General features: G+C 44.8%; 1 protein-coding gene across 1 annotated transcript in view; it reads left to right on the forward strand.

The window, feature by feature from the left end:
- Nucleotides 1-16168, forward strand: part of LOC142465270 (uncharacterized) — a 375233-nt gene extending 359065 nt beyond the window's left edge. The window contains 3 exon segments of the mRNA XM_075569284.1: nucleotides 2649-3827; nucleotides 11701-11782; nucleotides 11867-16168. Of these exon segments, the coding sequence (XP_075425399.1) occupies nucleotides 2649-3827; nucleotides 11701-11782; nucleotides 11867-12767 (2162 nt within the window). The 3' untranslated portion in view covers nucleotides 12768-16168.
- The last annotated feature ends 6881 nt before the right edge of the window (nucleotides 16169-23049 follow it).

Below are 23049 nucleotides of genomic sequence, written 5' to 3' on the forward strand. Positions count from 1 at the left end.
TGTGATCACTGATCACAATCCTCTGAGTATACTACAGAGGGTGTCGGGAGAGAATGGCAAGTTGCTACGCTGGAGTCTTGCATTGCAAGAATTTGACTTTACTATTCAACACAAGAAAGGCAGCAAGCATGGAAATGCTAATGAACTCTCCCGACAGGACATCCCTAGTGAGCCCAAAACCTCAAGAGTCTCTGGGCTTGTGGAACCACCAGACAGGGTGGCTGGCACAAATCCCTCATGTTGAGGGGGGAGGTGTGACGGTGAGGGGGTAACTAGGCTCACTAATAAGGTTAAGCCCACTTGGTTGCCCCTGAGCTGTGTTTGGGGTTCCTAGAGTGTCAGCTCTTGGACCTGCCTGTTGTACATGTTCTGCTATGCAATGTATGTAAAATGTGCAGCCATAAAGGATTTTTGTGTTTTTACCTCTCCAGGAGTGCTAGCAAGCAGTGATTGCTGGGCTATGAGTTTCAGAGTAGGTTGTGCGGAGAAACTTCTGTCAGATTGTGTCTAAGTAGAGGGGTTCCAAAGTTATTGGACACCCCAAACATGAACCCGTGAATCAGGTTATGTGCTCCGGACAAAATCCTACCCTGAAAACGTTCTTCCAACTCACTGCCAGGATGTGCTGCTTCAGCACAGACCAGAACAGGTAAAGATAAGGGGGGCACAGGGGGCAAAGTATTCCCAGAACAGTACAGGGGTCCCTAGTCTCGGGGGTGCCTAGTTCATGCCCAGATAACCCTAACCCTGGTATAAGGGATTCAGGGGGGTACTCCAGTCAGGTATAAGACTGTGAGGCTTTTATTAAAATAAGTCTAAGTTTGCAGAGTGTAAGGGATATGGTTAGTGGGGATACAATAGCCCAGGTTTTCACTCTATCCCTCACACCAGTAGACTTAGGACATTTTTATAAGAAAATGTATAAAGTATATTATATTAAACTGATAGGTTTAAAATATAGTATACACATACATTGTAACATAAGCTGGGTGCTTTAACGGCGGGACTCCTCGGGGCTTATGGGCTACCAGGGTGTGGTGCCACTAAGTCTGCCCCTAGGTCCGTAGATCAAAGTAACGTGTGGCCAGGAGTGTGAACAGCCATCTGTGCAAGATTGCTGAGTAAAGTGTCCAAGTCCTGGGATGATTACAGTCCATTCCGGCAAGGTGTCCCCTCCCCAGACTGAGAGGCACCTGAGCTTTGAATAACAAATAGGCAAGATGGAGATTTTCGAGTATGCTCCTTTGCCATGCTGAAGCTCAGGTGCCAGGTATTGTAAGAAAGTTCCCACACTTGTGGGTTGGCAGTAATGCTGTGGGACTGACTTTGCAAATGTTATAAAACAAATTAGTAGCCTGTCCAGGGGGGGATCCCAAGACAGATCCAAGTTGTGACTCCAAGCCCAAAGAAGCCTTGCAGAGCTAACAAGGAAACGGCTGCAGGACGGCAGAGCAGAATATTTTGTAAGTCCTACTTTCAGCACCATTTCCAACGGACTTGTTAAAGACTTTATTTCGGTGAAGAAAGTTTCGTTTTTCAGCCCAAACCCCCAGTAAGTGTGTTTTCTCCTATATTATTGTAATTCACTGTGTGTCTGTTTCCAAGAAATAAACGCAATTTATTTTCCATTTTGATTTTGCTCAATGATACGATCCCAGGATAAAGGTGTAAGTACCTGGTCTCCCATAACACTCCTCTTCTTGGCCCCGCCTCCCCAGACACATTATTATTGTTTTCATTTATTGATAATGCACCAACATTCTGTAGCACTGTACAAAGGACTGCATGCATTGTTACAGTAGATAAGGAGCATACTGCCCCAAATAGCTTATAATCTATGAGGATAAGTGGAAACAAGATACAGGGGGATAAGGAGGTTGGTGTGTTTTGGATGGCTGCTTGTTAATTGAAGGAGTTGGAGAAGTAAGTGGGATTAACTGTTTTTAAGGATCCCAATAAGACTGTCTGGGTTTCTCTAATCCGTCTCTCAATATAACCAGAATACTCCTGGAGTTGTTACACATACCAGACACGGATGCCTTTTACGACTGTCGTATTCAAAGGAATAAGATACTGTAAAGGAGATATTGAAATACTCTTATTTACCTATATATATATCAGGATATAAACATTCAAAACAATATAAATATTATTTCACATTACCATAGGTTTCTGAAAAGTTTAGCTCCAGTGGCATTTACAGCACACATGCATTGTCAGGGATTCTCTCACAGTATATATTCTTATCTAATTCCCACTTCAAGGAGTCAGGACATCCATTCTGTTTGGCTTTTAATCTGGTCCTTGGTATTGGATGTGGGCTCCCGGGGGACATTTCTGAGGGTCAGTTATACATCTGTGACATTTTGTTTAGCTCAGCTAACTTAACCCACTGTTCCAAGAAGGACTTGAACATTTTAATTGTCAATCCCTATTTCATTAGATTTCTGTAGAAAGTACCAATATAAAAAGTAAATGAACCCCTGATTTGCTTTCAATTTTTGCCACAATACTTCTTTAGCTTGCAGTATATTCCAATTGCAATTTCACACGTGTTTTATACTAATTGAAATGTTCAACCAGTAATGTTAAATGATATTTCTGCTATTAATTAACTTCTTTTCACATAGTGCATTTATTTCCAACAGATAAATCCATAAGCAGAAGTACACCTGCAGGATGGCACACTCCTCTTTGCTCACCAGATCGTGTGAATGAAGATAACAGTGTTGTTAAAAGTGATCAAGGAGCAAATTACTTGAGGCAAAATAACCCAAGTAAGAGACAGAGAAAAGTTGTGAGAATTATGGCTGAGGAATCAAGCTCACGCAAAGAAGAAAATCCCACAGCATCCCACATTTATAAACTGAAAGAACATGAATATGCATCTGCTCATATTAAGAAGTGGGACAAAGGAAACACCAATGCTCAGGAAATTCACAAAAACTTGTCAGTAATGAAGTGTGGTGAAGACTTTAATAATAAATCAGATTATACAATTCAACAAAGAATACACACTTCAGAAAGGCTGTATAAGTGCTCTGAATGTGAGAAATGCTTTACTAATAACTCAGCTCTTATTAGACATCAGAGAATTCACAATGGAGTGAAGTTTTTTCCTTGCTCTGAATGTGGGAAACACTTCTCTCGTAAATCATTTCTTTTTAGTCATCAGAGAATGCATGGAACAGAGAAACAATTTTCTTGCTCTATATGTGGGAAATATTTTTCCAACAACAGAAATCTTACTGCACATCAGAGAATTCACACAGGACAGAGACCATTTGTTTGCTCTGAATGTGGGAAATGTTTTATCCATAACTCGCATCTTACTGCACATCAGAGATTTCACACACGACAGCGACCATTTCTTTGTGCTGAATGTGGGAAATGTTTTTCCCGTAAGCCAGATCTTGTTAGGCATCAGAAAATTCACACTGGAGAAATATATGTTTGCTCTGAATGTGGTAAATCTTTTTCTGAGAACACAAGTCTTGTTGTACATCTGAGATTTCACACAGGAGAGCAACCATTTGTTTGCGGTCAATGTGGGAAATCTTTTTCTCGTAAGTCACATCTTGTTCAACATCTGAAAATTCACACAGGAGAGAAGCCATATGTTTGCTCTGAATGTGGGAAATCTTTTTCTCAGAATTCAAGTCTTGTTGTACATCAGAGATTTCACACAGGAGAGAGACCATTTGTCTGTGCTGAATGTAAGAAATCTTTTGCCGTAAAGTCACATCTTGTTATACATCAGAAAATTCACACAGGAGAGAAGCCATATGTTTGCTGTGAATGTGGGAACTATTTTTCTCGGAGCTCAAGTCTGATTAGACATCAGAGAATTCACAATGGATAGAAACCATTTGCTTTCTCTGATCTGGGGAAATGTTTTTCCTCATGCTCTAAGCCTAATAAACATCAGATAATTCACACAGGAGAGACCAAGACCATTTGTTTGCTCTGAATGTGGAAAATATTTTTTCCATAAGTCAGATCTTGTTGTTAAACATCAGAGAATTCACACACATTGTATGTCTTTATTTATATATAGAGCGCCAAAAGTGTTCTCAGCGCTTCACAAAGAATACTGTACTGGAAATTATAATATAGTACAATAAGCGCATCAAAATCAGACAATAGGAAAGGAAATCCCTGTCCCAAAGAGCTTACAACTCTAAGTGGTATGATGGGAGACTTATGGAGATTGCAGGAGAGGGAATAAGTGCGGTAGATGGCAGTGCTTGGTCACAATGGGTGGTAGGAGTGACTGTGGCTGTGGGACAAAAGCCATGAGTGCAGACGATTGAGATGCTTGGGTTGTGGGGTGAGTTTTAATGTTAGTCAGTATTAAATCAGAAGGTTAATACCATTTACAGGGGAAGAGATGGCAGGGAGGCGTGGGTGAGAGCAGGTGTGTATGTCTGGGTTCAGGCTTAAGGGAGATCCCAAGCAGCAGGATGGAGTAGATAGAGGTTGTGAATAGAGGATTTGTGTGGGTGTTTTTCATTGAGGGGTTAAAAACATTGTTGGGAGATAGGTGTATAAATAATGGTGCAGTGGGGAGTGGGAAAGTTAGAGAACAGAGACGTTCACAAAGGAGTGAAGAAACAGTAAACAGATAAAGCAATAGGGAGGGCATAGTGAGATGCAGGATCAGAGACTTTTCAGTTATTGGAGGATAGGAAGAGTGCAAATAATCACAGCATATAGAAAGTCAAGTTCTCACAGTTGCAAAGTTCAGATCTTCCTCTAATCTTCACCTCCAATTTCAACTCCAAAATGAACTCTATAGACACTTTAAATGTGACACCTTGATGTTACACACAGCCATATGGCTCACAGCCAAGATAGACTGTCTTAAATACTCTGATAACATGCATTTGACTAACAATTAAGGGAGGGGTTTGCCGAATCATCTCACAGAAACATACCAAATAGTTAATTAGATTTTAAGTTCTCAGATGAAAAAAAACTTGATTGCTCCTAATTTGGAAAATGTTTTACCCAAATTTTGAAGCTTGATAATAATCAGAGACACCACAGAGTTTAAAAATATAACAATACAAATATCAATATGAGAGTCATGGATTTTTGCTCCCAGAAAGATCAAGATATTAAGGGCCATATGTGATTGAAGAGGCCCTTAAATAAAAGTTATGCAGAGCCAGCTGCCAATTTTCCCACCATGTTGGATCTTCATTACCTTCATTTTGGAGAGAAATAGAAAAAAATGTATTTAAAGTAATGTATTGATTTTTTGTACACTGTATACCCTCCCCCCCCCCCCCCCCACTCAAATACAGCTGAAGCCTCATGCATTGTTTCCTCTACTTGCCTGCTGCCATTTGCTGCATGACCCCTGATGAGATGGGGCCTTTGATGCTTCCTAGATCTGGGGGAAAGTGGCACCCTTGTTTAGGGGGTCATTATCCCTTTCCTGTCTGGATTCCCTCATATTTTCACATTTCTGTTATGTGCGGGAAACTCACCCAAATGTCCCTATAGGTCAAAAAAGCCAATACGGAACAATTGGGCACAACATTTATAAAATTTCCTTCCTTGCAGTTTTGCTTTAAGACTCACATGGGGAAGCCATTCACCTGCTTTGTTGTCTCTCCTTGGACATGCTGGATCATATAGGAACCCGCTGTAGCAGTGAGAGGGTTAACCAGGCCAATAATAAAGGTATTATGCCCAGCTGGTTAACCCTAAACCGTGTTGGGACAGAAGGGGTTAAAATGTATTGCAACCATCAGCCTATGTTTTCCCCTACACTACCGTTTTGTCCCTGTTTTGCAGCTAAGAAGCTAGCTGCAGTTACCCCGAATGAATGAAAATGTGCTAACTGTATTTGTGACACAAGGGGGAGTGTCTAGCGCTGAACAAAGCGCTAAGTGAAGAAGCGTACCTGTGAATAAGTGGGTGCTTTGAAGATGGGTATCACTTCCTAAGCCGTAGACCTCTAAACCGCAAAGTCAATTGGATAAGTGGTTTGCAGTCTAGCAGAAGTGTCGTCTTGTCAAAATGTATCCAGCGGTCTTGTTATCCACTTGAGCTGAATTGTTGGCGTGTGTCCGATCAAAAGCCAGCATGGATACATTGTATGCCGGCTTGTAACCCAGACCAATTATAGGGCAAACTGCAAAGCACATCAAAGAACCCATTCAATTAAGTGGATAACTTGCGCTAGGAAAGAGCTAGCACTCTAATTTTTGGAGTGCAGTTAGTTATATATGTACCATGAACATACATATGAATTTTATATTTGTTACACATGCAGAACATACATTTATAAACATATTGTATTTCAATGGTGTTTTAAATGCAATGGCAAGAAACCCTTTCTGTTGGTCCGGCAATGAATCCATTAACATGCCCATATGTTATGGAGTAATGAGCTTAGTGGTCTAAGAGAAAGCCAGAGTTGAAAAGCCTAGGAGACCCTAAGTGTTAGGGTGGCCGGGATATTGTTAAGTACCAGATACCGGTGTGAAGTATGGGCACTTCACACTTGGTAGCCAAACCCCAGACTTAATGTCGCCAGGTAAGAGGTTGGGCCCGGTATGCTATGTAGCTCAGGTGTGAGGTTTGCACATGCTCTGTGCAAACCAGGAAGCAACTTCTGCCCTCTTGGTAAGGTACTGGCAAGTCTGGGATAGGTGGTGAAAATTATTCCCACGAGAGGATTGGGTGTATATGTTAGGTATAGGACCCTTTACCCTATAAAAATGCCTGCAGCCCAGTCCCAGTCAGATTCATCTCAGATTTTACCAAGAAGCGTCCAAGTACAGCATCAGCGGTTCCGGAGTGTGAGGGGTTAACTACTCCGTAACGAAGAATTGCACCCCTCTTCCAGAATTCGTTTGAGCTAGGGGTTCCCGAACAAATCCTGTAAGGACATTACGATAGACTTCTTTTTGGCGGAGATATAGGGCTGGCAAGTTGCGCCCCTAGCCAAGGAGTGTTGCACGGCTCACATCGTGCACCAACTTTCATGCGTGCAGGGGTGCCCAGAGACTTTGTTTCGTTGCGTGGACATTTTATTTCGTTCCCCCATGCCAGTAAGTGTATATTGACTGTAATTGTGAAGTATTGTGTATTTGTCTTAAAAGGAAATAAATTACATTTATTTTACCCGCCTTGTACTGCTCAGTTCAGAATCCCGGTATTATTTGTTGGTAAGACCCGGTCTATCGTGACACCCGATGCCTCAGCACCCAGCCTTCCGTCCCTACGGACTGCAACTTCTCTCATACTGTAATTTGTAGGAACTTTTACTACCCTACCATTTATTTTACTTTTGCTTGCTGTTGAATTGTATGTTATCCAAGAAGTGTCTGTGTGAAAAACAGAGCATGACCGATGTAGCCAGTTATTCCACTTATTGAACACTACCTTTTTCCAAATGATATAATTCCTAAATGTCCACTGAGACAGACAAGTCAAATTACCTACTTATCCACCGAGATATTACACTATGTTTGTGTTTTTTCAATCCACGTGAACTGCGGACAAAGGAACTCATGCATACAACCATATGCAACGGTTGGGTTTGAAAAACTTTTTTTAATATTTGTTTTCATCATAATGTGCCAATTAAAGTCTTTTTTGGAAATTGCTATATATGATATCCAAGAAAGACTTTATCGGCAGCTAATGGACTTTGAGTAACACTCATGTTTGTATTCACATATGTTTACACTGTGTAATATTAATATCACCAGTTACTATGAATTTCAATGGTATTTTGCACCAATTCTGAGAATAGTGTTAGGCACCATTGTCAGTGTGAGTATACATTACAGACAGACACACCACAGGAGAACAGATACACGCAGAACATGCAGACACAATCCTCTCCTCCCTGTGCTCACACCTTCCTCCTTTTCATACTGCTTCCACCTCTTCTTGGCCCCACCTCCCCAGACACATTATTATTAATAATATTGTTTTCATTTATTTATAATGCACCAACATATTCTGTAGCACTGTACAAAGGATTGGAGGATGAAAACAATAAAATAAACATACATTGTTGCAGTAGATAAAGAGCATCCTGCCCCAAATAGCTTCTATGAAGAAGGGTAAGTGTAAACATAAGATACAGGGGGATAAGAAGGTTGGTGTGTGTTGGATGGCTGCTTGTTAATTGAAGGAGTTGGCATTGGAGAAGTATGTGGGATTATGCTGAGATAAAGCTGTGAGAGCAGGTAATGTGTGAAAATGCTTCAACATGCTTGTAACAGGGACTTATCCCTGTTAAGAAACTTGCCTCTGATCCAGCAGTGTGCTGGTTAATTGCATACCTGCAATCGGCCAACCCCACCTGCCTAATCAGAGTTTTGTGAAATAGTGTCATGTGAGACACAGGAAGGAGATTCCTGAGCTGACACAGGAAAGCAGAGAAGCCTGCATACAGACACTGTCTTGAGCACAAAGGGGTGCTGAGATCAAGACACTCAGAGACTTATATTCCTGGACACAGGGGACCCAGAAACCTATCAGAGACTGACATGAAGGGCCACCTGCTTTAAGGTATCTCTTGAGACTTTGGGGATTCGTGTGGTAATGGGATTATCCCTCCAGCCCTGCAGATAGGGACTGGGGAAGTAAGTTAGCCCTTACACATGAATAGGCGTTTGTTGCTTTTGTTGTTTTCATGTGTTTGCTGTGCTATTTAAGGAAACAGGCAATAAAGCCTTATTTTAATTTCACCTTAAAACAGTCTCCATTGCGTACCTCTGAACACGTCTCTTACAATGCTTCTGCAATATTTTATCCAAGACCAATAACAGAGCAGCTGTAACAGCAGAAAATGGCTCAAACCCTTTGGCACGACTTGGGTGTTATGTTCAAGACAGTCAGAGGTAGAAGGAAGTAATCTGCACAGCACACCGACCACTACAGCAGATATGCAGGCGGAGGGGCTGACGATCTCCAGGTATTTTGTGCAACTTGGCTGTTATGTCCAAGAGAATCTGAGTTAGTGAAGGAACACAAGCTCCTGATGCTACCTCCTGATTGGCTGCTGCTTGGTAATACAGTCAATCAGAATGGAGGAAACTGCCCAGCCTCCTAACAACTGCCCTGCTTTCTCCCTGCTGCTCATCCTTTTCATCCTCCCACGTTTTAACGGAGTGCTCACCACAAACAAGGTGTGACTGTGTGGCAGAGGTGGGTATTTGATATAACACAAACCTCCAGCTGCGAGGGTGGGTCTGGAGTGTCGATTGGTCGAGGTAGCCGGGTCAGGTTTGGAGACGTCAGAATAGTCAACGGTACGTGCCGAGGTCTGGATTGGAGAGGTGCGGATCGCTGCAGGTACTATGCCATAGTCAGATTGTGGAGGTGTGGATCGTCGAGGTACTTTGCCGAGGTCGGGATTGGAGAGGTGCGGATCGTCATGGTAAACCGGGGTCAGGAGTATAGAAGAGCGGAGTTCAGAGAACAAGCAAGGTCAGGCAAGACAAGACAGTGATAAGACAAGGCTTCCAACAGGAGGCAAGGATTGCAGTGAACACTACGCACATTGGAAGTGTTATGCTCAGCCAATTTGCCAGAGGGTTGGCTGAGCATATAAAGGAGGGTTGTCCAGTGAAAGGAGAGTAGACTCACCAGTATGCCTGGCTGTGGTTGGCTGGAGAGAAGTCAGCAACAGGTATTACCACTAAGGCAGAGGAGCGAAGGAGGTTCTGCACGTGCGCGTGACGGCTGCGCATAGTGAGTACGGGCTGTGTGGTGGTGACATCACCGCGTGGGAGTAGCCTGGAGGTGGGACCAGCAGGGGTGGCATTTAATGCAGCGTGTGTATGTAGTTATGGGGCAAGAGTCCCAAAAACAGTGCTCAATCTCGTTCAGAACTTCAGTAGATAATAAAAATCCTTATTTTGTTGTGGAGTCAGCCTATAACCATAACTTTTTAGGTATTGGACCCAGTGCTTGGTACATGAATCTATCACATATGACAAATAACATGAATGAGGGTTAACGTACCGTTACTTTGTAGGATTGCGCCCTACATGACCCTTGTGTTGCCGCACTGTTACCGGTCATCCAGTCTCAATGAAGGGAGACATACAATACTCACATAGTGTATGGCTGTTCTCCTGTGCGTGCATCCACGCTCGGTGTGCAATATAACAGTAGGAGGGATCCGAAGATTCCAGCGGTGCACAGCTTGTAGAGATGAGAGACCAGCAAGGTGTAGATTAAAAATGAAATTTTATTGAAAAAACATATGGTATGGGGGACATACCATATGTTTTTTCAATAAAATTTCATTTTTAATCTACACCTTGCTGGTCTCTCATCTCTACAAGCTGTGCACCGCTGGAATCTTCGGATCCCTCCTACTGTAATGCAGCGTGTGGTCCACGCGTGCACCTAGACGGAAGGCTGGCATTCACCAGCACGCGAGACATGCTGCAGGAGGCGGAGGAAGTGGGACACCCGAACGCGGGTTGGGATAAGCGGGGGACACGCCGAGTGCGCCGCAAATCATGGATCCTTACACAAGGCACCCCAAGGGGCGCTAAACCCCTGCTGAGAAACACTGTTTTTAAGGATCCCAATAATTCTGTCTGGGTTTCTCTAATCTGTCCCTCAATATAACCAGAATACCCCTGGAGTTGTTACACATAGCAGACATGAATGCTTTTTACGACTGTCGCTTTGAAAGGAATAAGATGATATTGTAAAGGAGATATTGAAATACTCTTAATTACCCATTTATATCAGGATATAAACATACAAAACAATATAAATATTATTTCACATCATGGTAGGTTTCTGAAAAGTTTAGCTCCAGTGGCATTTACAGCACACAAATGCATTGTCAGGGATTCTCTCACAGTATATATTCTTAGCTGATTCCCACCTCAAGGATTCAGGACAACCATTCTTTTAATCTGGTCCTTGGTATTGGATGTGGGCTCCCGGGGGACATTTCTGAGGGTCAGTTATGCATCTGTGACATTTTGTTTAGCTCAGCAAACTTAACCCACTGTGTTCCAGGAAGGACTTGAACATTTTAGTTCTCAAAACCTATTTCAATAGATGTGTAGAAAGTACCTATATAAAAAGTAAATGAACCCCTGATTTGCTTTCAATTTTGCCACAATACTTCTTTAGCTTGCAGTATATTCCAGTTGTAATTTCCGACGTGTTTGATACTAATTGAAATGTACAACCAGTAATGTTAAATGATGTTTATGCTATTAACTTATTTTCACATTGTGCATTTATTTCCAACAGATAAATCCATAAGCAGAAGTACACCTGCAGGATGGCACACTCCTCTTTGCGCATCAGATCGTGTGAATGAAGATAACAATGTTATTAAAAGTGATCAAGGAGCAAATGACGTGAGGCAAAATGAACCAAGTAAGAGACAGAGAAAAGCTGTGAGAATTATGGCTGAGGAATCAGGTTCATGTAAAGAAGAAAATTCCACAGCCTCCCACATTTATACACTGAAAGAACATGAATATGCATCTGCTCATATTAAGAAGTGGGACAAAGGAAACACGAATGCTCAGGAAATTCACAAAAATGTGTCAGTAATGAAGTATAATTGCAGTGAATGTGGTAAAGACTTTAATAATAAATCAGATTATACAATTCACCAAAGAACACACACTACAGAAAGGCTGCATACGTGCTCTGAATGTGAGAAATGCTTTACTAATAACTCAGCTCTTGTTAGACATCAGAGAATTCACAATGGTGTGAAGTTGTTTCCTTGCTCTGAATGTGGGAAACACTTCTCTAGTAAGTCGTTGCTTTTTAGTCATCAGAGAATGCATAGAACTGAGAAACATTTTTCTTGTTCTAAATCTGGGAAATATTTTTCCAACAACAGAAATCTTATTGCACATCAGAGAATTCACACAGGACAGAGACCATTTGTTTGCTCTGAATGTGGGAAATGTTTTATCCTTAACTCTCATCTTGTTGCCCATCAGAGATTTCACACACGAGAGCGACCATTTCTTTGTGCTGAATGTGGGAAATCTTTTTCCCGTATGCCAGATCTTGTTAGACATCAAAAAATTCACAAAGTAGAAAAGCCATATGTTTGCTCTGAATGTGGGAAATCTTTTTCTGAGAACACAAGTCTTTTTGTACATCTGAGATTTCACACAGGAGAGAGACCATTTGTTTGCAGTCAATGTGGGAAATCCTTTTCCCGTAAGTCACATCTTGTTCAACATCTGAAAATTCACAAAGGAGAAAAGCCATATGTTTGCTCTGAATGTGGGAAATCTTTTTCTCAGAATTCAAGTCTTGTTGTACATCAGAGATTTCACACAGGAGAGAGACCATTTGTTTGCGGTCAATGTGGGAAATCTTTTTCCCAAAAGTCACATCTTGTTCAACATCAGAAAACTCACACAGGAGAAAAGCCATATGTTTGCTTTGAATGTGGGAAATCTTTTCCTCAGAATTCAAATCTTGTTGTACATCAGAGATTTCACACAGGAGAGAGACCATTTGTTTGCGGTCAATGTGGGAAATCTTTTTCCGTAAAGTCACATCTTGTTAAACATCAGAAAATTCACACAGGAGAGAAGCCATATGTTTGCTCTGAATGTGGGAACTGTTTTACTGAGCGCTCAAGTCTTATTAGACATCAGAGAATTCACACTGGATAGAAACCATTTGTTTGTTCTGAATTTGGGAAATGTTTTTCCTCCAGCTTTAAGCCTAACAAACATCAGATAATTCACACAGGAGAGACCAAGCCCATTTGTTTGCTCTGAATGTGGAAAATATTTTTTCCATAAGTAAGATCGTGTTGTTAAACATCAGAGAATTCACACACATTGTATTGTATGTCTTTATTTATATAGCGCCAAAAGTGTACTCGGCGCTTCACAAAGAATACAGTTCTGGGAATTATATTAATACAATAAGCGCAGCAAAATCAGACAATAAAAGGAATCCCTGGCCCGAAGAGCTTACAATCTAAGTGATATGATGGGAGACTTACAGAGACAGCAGGTGAAGGAATAAGTGCTGTAGATGACAGTGCTTGGTCACAATGGGTGGTAGGAGTGACTGTGGGTGTGGGACAATAGCCATGAGTGCAGACGATTGAGATGCTTGATTTGTGAGATGAGTTTTAATGTTAGTCTGTATTAAATCAGAAAGTTAATACCATTTACAAGGGAAGAGATGGCAGGGAGGCGTGGGTGAGAGCAGGTGTGTATGTCTGCATTCAGGCTTAGATCAAGACATTAAGGGCCTTATGTGACTGAAGTGGCTCTTAAATAAAAGTTATGCAGAGCCTGCAGCCAATTGTCCCATCATGTACCTTCATTTTGGAGAGAAATAGATGACTGGTGACACACTGAGGTTACGCACAGGCGCCGTGCTGCCAGGTTGAAGAAAAACGCATGGATCGGGCTTAGGCTCTGCCCTCGTGATTCGTCCCATGACGTCTCGGGTGACGCCCCTCACACGGAAGCTATACACAAGCGCCTCGCTACCCCTACCATCATCGGGCTTAGGCCCCGCCCCTGCTAAGTGTCCCTTGACGCCACAGAGAACGCACCTCGCACTCAGGTGACTACACGCCGGCCCACATCACCAGGGACACTCGTAGGGTTAATGCTATCTACATCTACTCCACACCTGCGGTACACTCCACCCCTGCTTACCAGTGGCAGAATACCTCTGAGCACACATTGCCTAAAAGCCTTGTGCAGTCCTGCCATTGACTGCCAGTCCTTTATATGCTCAGCCATCCCTCCTGCAAATTGGGTGAGAATAACCTTTGTTTGTGACGTATTGCTTGTCTCAAGCACCCTGCTGCCTTTCCTTTGCCTTGTGCATTCTGCCTGTTGCCTTTCTTGTAGTACCCTGACCTCGGATTGTACCTGGACTACTGCCTTCTCTGACCCTTGACTTTGGCTTGCATTTGGACTCCCACCTTCACTAGTCCTGGACCCCGACTACGCACAATGACCATCCGCCTTCTCCAATCCTAGACGATGGCTAGTATCACTACCATTCTGACCTCTTCTACCCTGACCCGGCTAAACGACTACCACTCTGCACTCCGGACACGGTTTCGCGGTTTTAGGTCAGTGTATACCAACATCCTGTAACGTGTGCTCACCACAAACGAGACTAGACCGTGAGGCTGAGGTGGGGATGTATATAACCACCGCCCTACAACCGCAAGACCATGTCCAGATTGCAGAGTCAGGATCATGTAACCGGTCAGGGTAGGAGAGTTCTGGTAAGTCATAGTAGTCAAGGGTTGGAGAGAGGAGAGTAGTCATAATCTGTAGCCAATGAGAGAGCGGAGTTGAGAAGCGACCCGAGGTTCAGGAGCACAGAAGAGGGAAATCCAGGAAACACTGAAGTGTTCTTCATCGACACTGGCAGCTTCAAACGATAGGCCACTGGATTGATCTTTTCAGAGATGACAAAAGGTGCCAATGTGGGAGAGGGCACCTTCCGGCGGATGTTCTTAGTTGACAGCCAGATCTTTTGTCCTGGTGTGTAACTGGGAGTCTCACTGCGATGACAGTCCGCTTGTCTTTTCTGTAAAGAGACAGCGTTTCTAAGGTTTCCTTGAATTTTCTACCAGGAATTATGGAGGTATTGAATCCTGTTTTCAGCAGTGGGAACCCTAGATCTGGAAACTGTGGTGCGAAGAGCTGAAGGGTGGAAACCATAGTTGATGAAGGGCGATTCTTGAATGGATTCATTACACAAATTGTTATGTGATAATTCAGCCCATGGCGGGAGATCCGTCCAATTGTCTGAGCGTCCGAAATGAAACAGCGAATGAACTGCTCGAGGGATTGATTTGTCCATTCAGTTTTGCCATTGGTTTGAGGATGATATCCAGAGGAAAAGTGAAGGGAAATGACTAGTTGTTTGCAGAAGGGCCTCCAGAATTTGGAAATAAACTGTGAACCTCAGTCAGAAACGATGACTTGGGGTGTTCCAAGATGCAGAAAGATCTCCCTGATGAACACTTCAGACAGTCTGGGAGCGCTGGGTAGACCTTTGAGCAGGATAAAGGGCGCCTGCTTGGAGAAGCGGTCGACCACCACCAGGATAGTATCCATCCCCTTAGAGCTAGGCAGCTCCACAATGAAGTCTATCTGTAAGGAGGCAGGGGACTTGCCGCCCTCGGTGCACCCACCCCTTACCTCCTCAGCCTGCCGCTGCTCCCTCTCTCCGGTCTCCAAAGCGTCGGCTGCAGTGCGTCTGCGCACCGCCCCCTCGCGGCTCTCTCATGCCGCCATCACTCTCTCTGAGAGCGCGTCATCAACTTACAGAGCGCACGCCTCACAAAAGTTAATTTATTCACTCCACTCCGCTCTACGCCCCGCCCACCGGCTGACCCAGGCACCAATTCCCCATGGCTCCAGCTGCAACAGGACAGGTTATTACCTGCTGTCCTATCACAGGAGGCTCCTCGGCTCACCTCTGCCCTGCCCCCTCCTCTGATTGGTTTTCCTCGCTTTATTACTCCTGTGATTCCTGTGCAACCTTGCTCTGCATAGTTTCCTTTGCCTTGTGCTGTTGGATACTGTGCTTAGCTCCCTCTTACGTTTCAGATCTTGTTACTGAACCGGCTTGTCTTTCTTCCCTCTCTGGCTCTACGACCCCGGCTTCCATTCGACCTCGCTTACCTCTCGGACCCTCGAACTCGGCTCACGGACACCTACGATTTGGATCTCTCCTACCCACGACCCTTGGCTTTGGACTTCACTACGGTACCTTCTCTACACCCGGATTTGGCAAGTACTACGACTAGCTCCTTGTACCCCTGGTCTTGGCCACGCTACCAAATTCACACTCCGGGCACGCTCTCACTACTGCGGGTGCGTGGTTACTCACTCTCCACCTCAGTACTGGGGGTTAGTCTGGTCTGCGGACAGCACAGCGTGACACTATCGAAAGGCGAGTCCAAGGACGTTCCAGGATCAGGAGAGGTTGAAGAAGACCCGACGGTCTATTGCGAGGCATCTTATTCTGAGCGCAAGTGGCAGAGACAAAGTTCTTGATGTCCTTGCGCATACCTGGCCACCAGAAGGTCCGCTCCAAAAGGTTGATCGTGCTCCTCGTACCTGGATGACCAGCTGTTTTGGATGCGTGACCCCATTGTATTACTCTCCTGTGAACAGGAGACAAATAGGAACACAGCAAAAAAGAACGAGAACTGGAGGCCAATTGAAAAAATAACAAAAATTTAATGAGACAAATTAATTAAAAAGAGAAACCTCTTTCTCTTTTTAATTAGTTTATGTCTCATTACATTTTTGTTATTTTTTCAATTGGCCTCCAGTTCTCGTTCTTTTTTGCTGTGCTCCTATTTTTCTCCTGTTCATCTATTCCTGCTTACCTGTGGATGCACGCTGCTTATACCGGAGATTCAGACTTACCTGGGATTGGTTCGTGAATAAGCCGTCCATTGACTGTTCACTGCTGTTTTGTCACTAAGGGTTATTCGGTTGTTTATGCGAGGGTCTGCCGGTTCCCGCAGGGGGACCCCATGTCCACCGCTTGCAGCTGATCCCCATTATATGTGACCTAAGGGCTTACCTTGTTACAGTGACAGCGTTTCCAACATGAAAGGTTCAGACTCAGTGTGTATAGGGTTAATTACAAGCCTCTGCATGATGCACGCTGTCTTTGGGGCTAGTAGCGCCAGGCTTTGAGGTTCATTCCTCTACTCTGCCTTATTACTCTCCTGTGAATGGTAGGTGGTATGAAAAGTTGTCCTCTGGGACATTGAGGCCCTCTGGGACAAGGACTTGAGCCTTTGCGATGTTCGGTAAAGCGTCGAAGGTGTAGGCTGAAAGTATACAAGCTGGGGGAAGTATAGTGTCCTAACAATCCTCCGTCTTATCCTCCACCAGGAATTGTGAGGAAAGACCGTCTGCCTTTATATTCTTAGAGCCGGACAGGTACGAGATGCCGAAGTTAAATCGAGAGAAAAGCAAGGACCAACGTGCCTGTCGTGACCCCAAGCGACGCGCACCTTCAATATATAACAGATTTTTATGATCGGTCAGGATAGTGATGGGACTCTCTGTACCTTCAAGTTGATGTCTTCACTCTTCTAATGCCATCTTAATGGCCAGAAGTTCACGATTTCCCACGTTGTAATTCTGTTCAGCGGTAGAATTTTTTTTAGAAAAAAGGCGCAAGGAGGAAGTCTGGCTTGAGGGTCCTTTCTCTGCGATAATACCGCTCCAGCTACCACATCAGAAGTGTCCACCTCGAGCGTGAAGGGCAGTCCTGGGTCCGGGTGCACAAGTATAGGTGCTTAGACAAAGGCTTTCTTTAACTTTTCAAATGCCCTAATAAGCTTCAGGAAGCCAGAGTGCTGGATCGGCTCCTTTTTGGGTGTGATCGGCACGACCGAGGAGAAGTTTTGGATAAATCTCCGATAATAGTTCGCGAACCAAAGAAACCTTTGTATGGATTTGAGAGACAGGGGGCAAGGCGAGTCTACCCCCGCTTTGACTTTGGCAGGGTCCATAGCGAGTCCCGTATCGAAAAATGATGTACCCCAAAAAGGAAGTCGTGGTCTGGTGTAATTGGCATTTTTAAGGCTTGGCAAAAAGGTGATTCTCACGCAATCTTTGAAGAACCTGCTTCATGTACAGTTTTAGAAAAGATCAAGATGTCATCCAAGTAAACAATTACGTGTTGGAGAGTTCGGGTAAGTCGTAGTACTTGCTGTAGTAAAAGGTTGGCAAGAGGAGAGTAGTCGTAATCCGTAGTCGAAGAGAGAGCGGGAGTCCAGAAGCAAGCCGAGGTCCAGGGGCACAGAAGAGAGAAGTCCAGGTACGATCAGGGGTCACAACGAAAGGTCAGACAAGGCACAGTGACAGCAACAAACAGCAAGCATCAAGCACGGGTACATAAACAGGAGTTTATGCTCAGCCAGTTTGTGGGAGGAGTGGCTCAGGACTTATAGGGCAGGCAGCCAATGGTAAAGGCAGCATATAGCTGCAAGGTAACAGAAGAGAACCTCCCCTTACATATATTCAATCCACTGATAGGCTGGGGCGGGGGGAAGTGCAGGTGAGGAGTAATTGACAGCATTAACCCCTCGTGTACTTCTGGAAATGCAACGCCGCCGTATATTGGAGACATGAGCGTCCTCAGTTGCGTCACGGAAGGCGGTGGGGGGTGGAGCCTAGGTCCAGTGTCGGCAGAAGTATTGCAGCATGAGGGGCATCACCCAATGCATCACGGGGCGGGACCGAGGTCCAATCCTCACGCATCCCCACCTCAGCCTCGTGGTCCCATCCTGTTAGTGGTGAGCACCCGTTACAGTGAGTCAGTGATTACAGGGAGTGGCTGGGAGTGTGCCCCATTATAAGAACATTGCTCTTTGGTGGGTTCTTCCTCATAGCCTGATCAGTGCCAACCTCCTAATGAGTTTAGACTAGGATTATTACTTTGTATGCACTGTGTTTTTGCCTAGTTTTCTGTGTTGCTTCTGGGAGCCCTGAGACCCCTTGCATTTGGGGATGTCCCATTGCCCACAGAAACCACAAGGGCATAGTAGTGCAACGTATCCCAGGTATAAGAGCATAGCTCTTGGGTGGTCCACCCTAGTGGTCCTGGTTAGTGGCTGTATCATCCTAGTAGAGTACGCTAGGATTAGTCAGTATACAACTGTGTCAGTGTCACTTTCACATGGATGGGTTGTAAGGTATGTTCCAGTGCTGGAAGGTGATTTATTCAATTGTACCACCTAGTAGATATTGATCTAAATATCTTCAAAGGTTTTTACTACATTCCGTCATGTAAATATTCAAGGTAGGAGGGTCACAAAACTTGGAAGAGATAAGAAAATACATACCTTTTGTGATATAAGTACAATAAAGGTTGGAACACATTCAAATCAAACATCACAAAGAAGAAATACACAATCAACACTATTATGTAGTAGTAGATTTGTAGTCTGCTTATTGGAGTATAAGTGTGGACTCTAATATGTACTGTAGGGAGGACCAGTAGACCTGTTAAAAGAAGGTTTTGTGGAAAACATTTGTAACATTAAGAAAGGATTAATAAAACACACAGTGTTTCTAACCGCTTTAGATTAGTAAGTGGACAAGACCTAAAAGGGTTACAATTTGTGGGAACAGAAAGTACATTGGAGGGGAGGTAATAGAATTACATACATTTCAAGCAGGGAATCTTATTGGATTTGCCTTCTTAAACACTCGATCAAGGGGATCAATATAGACTGTGACCCAGGCTCCTTTCTGCGAGATGAAAAACTCTTTTCATTCATTTTTTAAATGTATTCATAATAGATGTTTGAATATTCTAGATTTCAGATCTACCATACGTTTCATTGTTTGATTTGAACATTGAGAGCTAGATATGTTTGTTTGTTTTCTCTCTAAGAAATTATGGATTTAAAAAAAATTGTAATATAAATATTGTTAATAAAAATATGTTTTAATAGAAAATGGCGCTGTCGTGTGCTCTGGAGTGTGCTGATTCCAATGAAGGACAGTGTATATGGATCGGGGGGAGGAATAATAGGAGGTCCGTCGGGGAAAGTATATAGTCCTGGAGATTGTAGTACTGCGACTGTTCTCCAATTCAGACACAAAAAAAATCCCATAGGTGTGTGAATGGAATTAAGCTCCGGGGGACTGAGTAAGGGGTAATGGAGGTAAGGAAAGCCTTCTTACCTCCTACTATAGACCCACTCTTAGGCTCTGAGTTCCGCAGTCCATGAAGATTCAAAAACGCATGTTCGCGGCAACTAAAACGCATCCTCCCCCCCAAGGTGCCGCCGAAGATAGGAAAGTAACAGCAACACCGTGACGATACTTCAGGACACTCACGCGATAACCAAGAATTCACTGGTAGAAAAATCTATTGAAAAAACGGGGTACCCAGGTAGTGGAAAAATGGAAATTGATAGCTGATTCAGGACAGAATAGTCCTCCCACGCATTTCATGCAAATGCTGCGCTCAAGGAGTAATGGACAAACTGGAAGTAAGCACCTTTATACGTGCTGAATGATTAAGAAAACCACATCAGACGCAGCTGATTGTGGCATAACAGTATTGATACATTTAATCAATTAAAAGTATATAAAAATCACATAAACTGAGACTAAGAAATAAAATCATATATAAAGAAAGACAATAACCGTTAGCTAACATGCTCAGTATGTACACCATAGATAGTGAATCCAGTAATATAATAATTATGGATTATAATCAAAAAGTCCATCTTTAATTTTAATGCAACCATAAATAATTATCTGTTTATATTATTAATGATATAGAATATTATATATAAATTCAATCATAATATGTAGATTAGAGCCTAAAGAATCTATAATACATTCTAACAAATGATGCATAATAAATAATGCTTCAAAATGAAAAATATATATGGAAATAGAAAAAGACATGTACCGGTTGGGACATGGAATATATCAAAGGACATAATCAATATTGATATAACATAAATATCAATACGTGTATAAGGTCTATCCCCTGAAAAGTAATAGTACAGAATATGTATGAGATGTTAAACAGTAACAAACCTTAGAATAGTATCAATTTGTCAAAAATATTTAGACTAAAAGTGTAAAGACCCAATATCCAATACACATCTTAATTCACTGCCAAATTGTTACGCCGGTGCTGACCGCAGACCAGACCCGTCCCCTGAGCTGAAGGGGGAAGTGGTAATACACGCACCCGCAGCAAAAGGAGCGTGTCCGGAGTGTGGTATAAAGTGTTGCCAGGCCAGGTGTAGTAAGGTAGACAATACTTGCCGGTACCGGTTGTAGAGATAGAGTGAAGAATGCCTTAGGCCAGCGGTGCGCAAACTGTGGGGCGCGACCCCCAGGGGGGGCGCGACACTGCCGACGGGGGGCGCGGGGTTTACAGAGGCCCCGCGCTTCCCGAAGGCACTTAAATTAAGTGCCGGGGGAGCTGCAGGGCCTCTGTAAACCTAACTTACCGTGGCTCCGGCGGCTTCCTCCCTGTGGCGCCATGGCAACGCAGCGTCAAAATTACGCTGTGAGGTCATGTGACGTCACGTTGCTATGGCAACGTGACGTCATTACGCCGGAGCGCGGGTAAGTTGGGGTTGGGGTGGGCGCGGGAGTGAGGGGACAGCTGTCAGGGGGGCGCAGGGAAAAAAGTTTGCGCCCCCCTGCCTTAGGCTAAGGCCCCGCTGCCTCAGACCACTCGCCCACACTGCAGACAGGCGGCGCGTGGAGAGGCACTGGGGCGTGGCCAAAATGGGTGGGGGGCCGCGGCCATGACGTGGGGGGGCGCGGCCATGACGTGAGGGGGCGGGACCGCCCGTCAGCCATTCAGCCCCTCAGCCCCTCAAATCCTCAGCCCCTCAACTCCTCACACACAGACGCACTCAGGCACACACAGACAGGCACACACACAGACAGGCTCTCAGGCACACACATACACACACACAGACAGGCACTCACGCACTCAGGCGCACTCACGCACTCAAGCACACACATACACACACACACAGACAGGCACTCAGGCACACACACAGACAGGCACTGACGCACTCAGGCACACACATACACACACACAGACAGGCACTCACGTGCTTTCCCCCCCACACACTCCTCCCCGCTCCCCGAAGCCTCCCCTCCTCATTGGCTCACAGCCACACCACGTGACGCGTCGCCGCTTGGGATTACAATTCTCTTAAATCCCCTGGCGGCTGTCGCGTCACAGCGTGTAGTGATCCGTGCCGTGAGGGGGGACTGGGACCGGCTCGGGAGGATTCCCCTGCTGGTGGGGAACGCTCGTGCGGCCGCCCGCACCACCGGGCGCAGCGGGTCCCAGCCCTTACCGAGGTCAGGGAGTGGAGAGCGGAGATAGGTCGTAGTCCAAGCCGTGTTCAAGGGGTTACCAGAGTGCGCATTGTCCAAGGAGTGCCGAGATCGAGAGCCAGAGGGGGGAGTTGTACAAGCCACGTCAGAACCGGTGAAAACACTGAGAGAATCCAGAAGTACTTCCATACAAAAACTATGTCGAGCAAAGACTGAGAGCAGAAAGGAGCTAGATAAAGCAGGGAGATCCAATCAGGAACGGAGGCGGGACAGGAAGAGCTACAGGGAGACACTGCAGATTGGTGCAGGCATAACAAGCCAGGTGAGTCTTGTTGGTAACCGGAGTATACCCATGCGGTGTGCGGGGGCGGAGCCTGAGGTCCGGGGGAAAGGAAAAAGAGTGTGCAAAATTAGCGCGCTCCGTAACGCGTGTACGCGCCAGAGGAGGGTGCAGGAGTGCGCGCGGGAGGCCATGGGCGCGCCCGACGCTGAGCAGAGGAATCGCCGAGGGAAGCCGCAGAGAGCGGTAAGGTAAGGTTGAGTTGTGTGTCCAGGGACTCCCTGTGAGAAGAGAGTGCTCTGTGTGGGGAGCGCAGAGAACGCCGATGCCTGACAGTCCCCCCCCCCCCCTTCAGGAACGGCCTCAGGACGGTCCATGAAAGGTTTCTCTGGAAACTTTTTCCTGAAGGACTGCACCAAGAACTGGAGCTAGCCCCTGGATAGGTGAGAATCCAAAAGAGAGTGAACATTGTATTCCTCGTTATTTTGGACAGTAATAGGGTCCGGTTTACGAGTCTGATCCGGAAAGAAGTGACTGGAGATGAATGGTTTTAAGAGGGACTCATGAAAGACATTGGGAATCTTCATACTGGGTGGTAGTTGGAGCCGGAATGCCACGGGATTGATTTGTTCACAAATAGGGAAGGGACCCAGGAACTTAGGTGCCAATTTTGGAGATGGTACCTTGAGGTGGATATTCTTAGAGGAGAGCCATACCAAATCCCCTGGCTTGTAACTGGGCGCCGAACGACGACGATGATCAGCCTGTAGTTTCGATCTGCGGGGGGAGTTGAGAAGGGTAGACTGAATCCTGGACCATGCGGTTTGGAGGGAAGAAATGCGTTCATCTACGGCTGGTACTCCAATAGGGATTGGCAAACAAATAGAAATAACCCACTAAAAAGCGCTGACCTACAGTGATGCCTAA

Source organism: Ascaphus truei, chromosome 13 (assembly GCF_040206685.1).
Source record: "Ascaphus truei isolate aAscTru1 chromosome 13, aAscTru1.hap1, whole genome shotgun sequence".
NCBI lineage: Eukaryota > Metazoa > Chordata > Amphibia > Anura > Ascaphidae > Ascaphus > Ascaphus truei.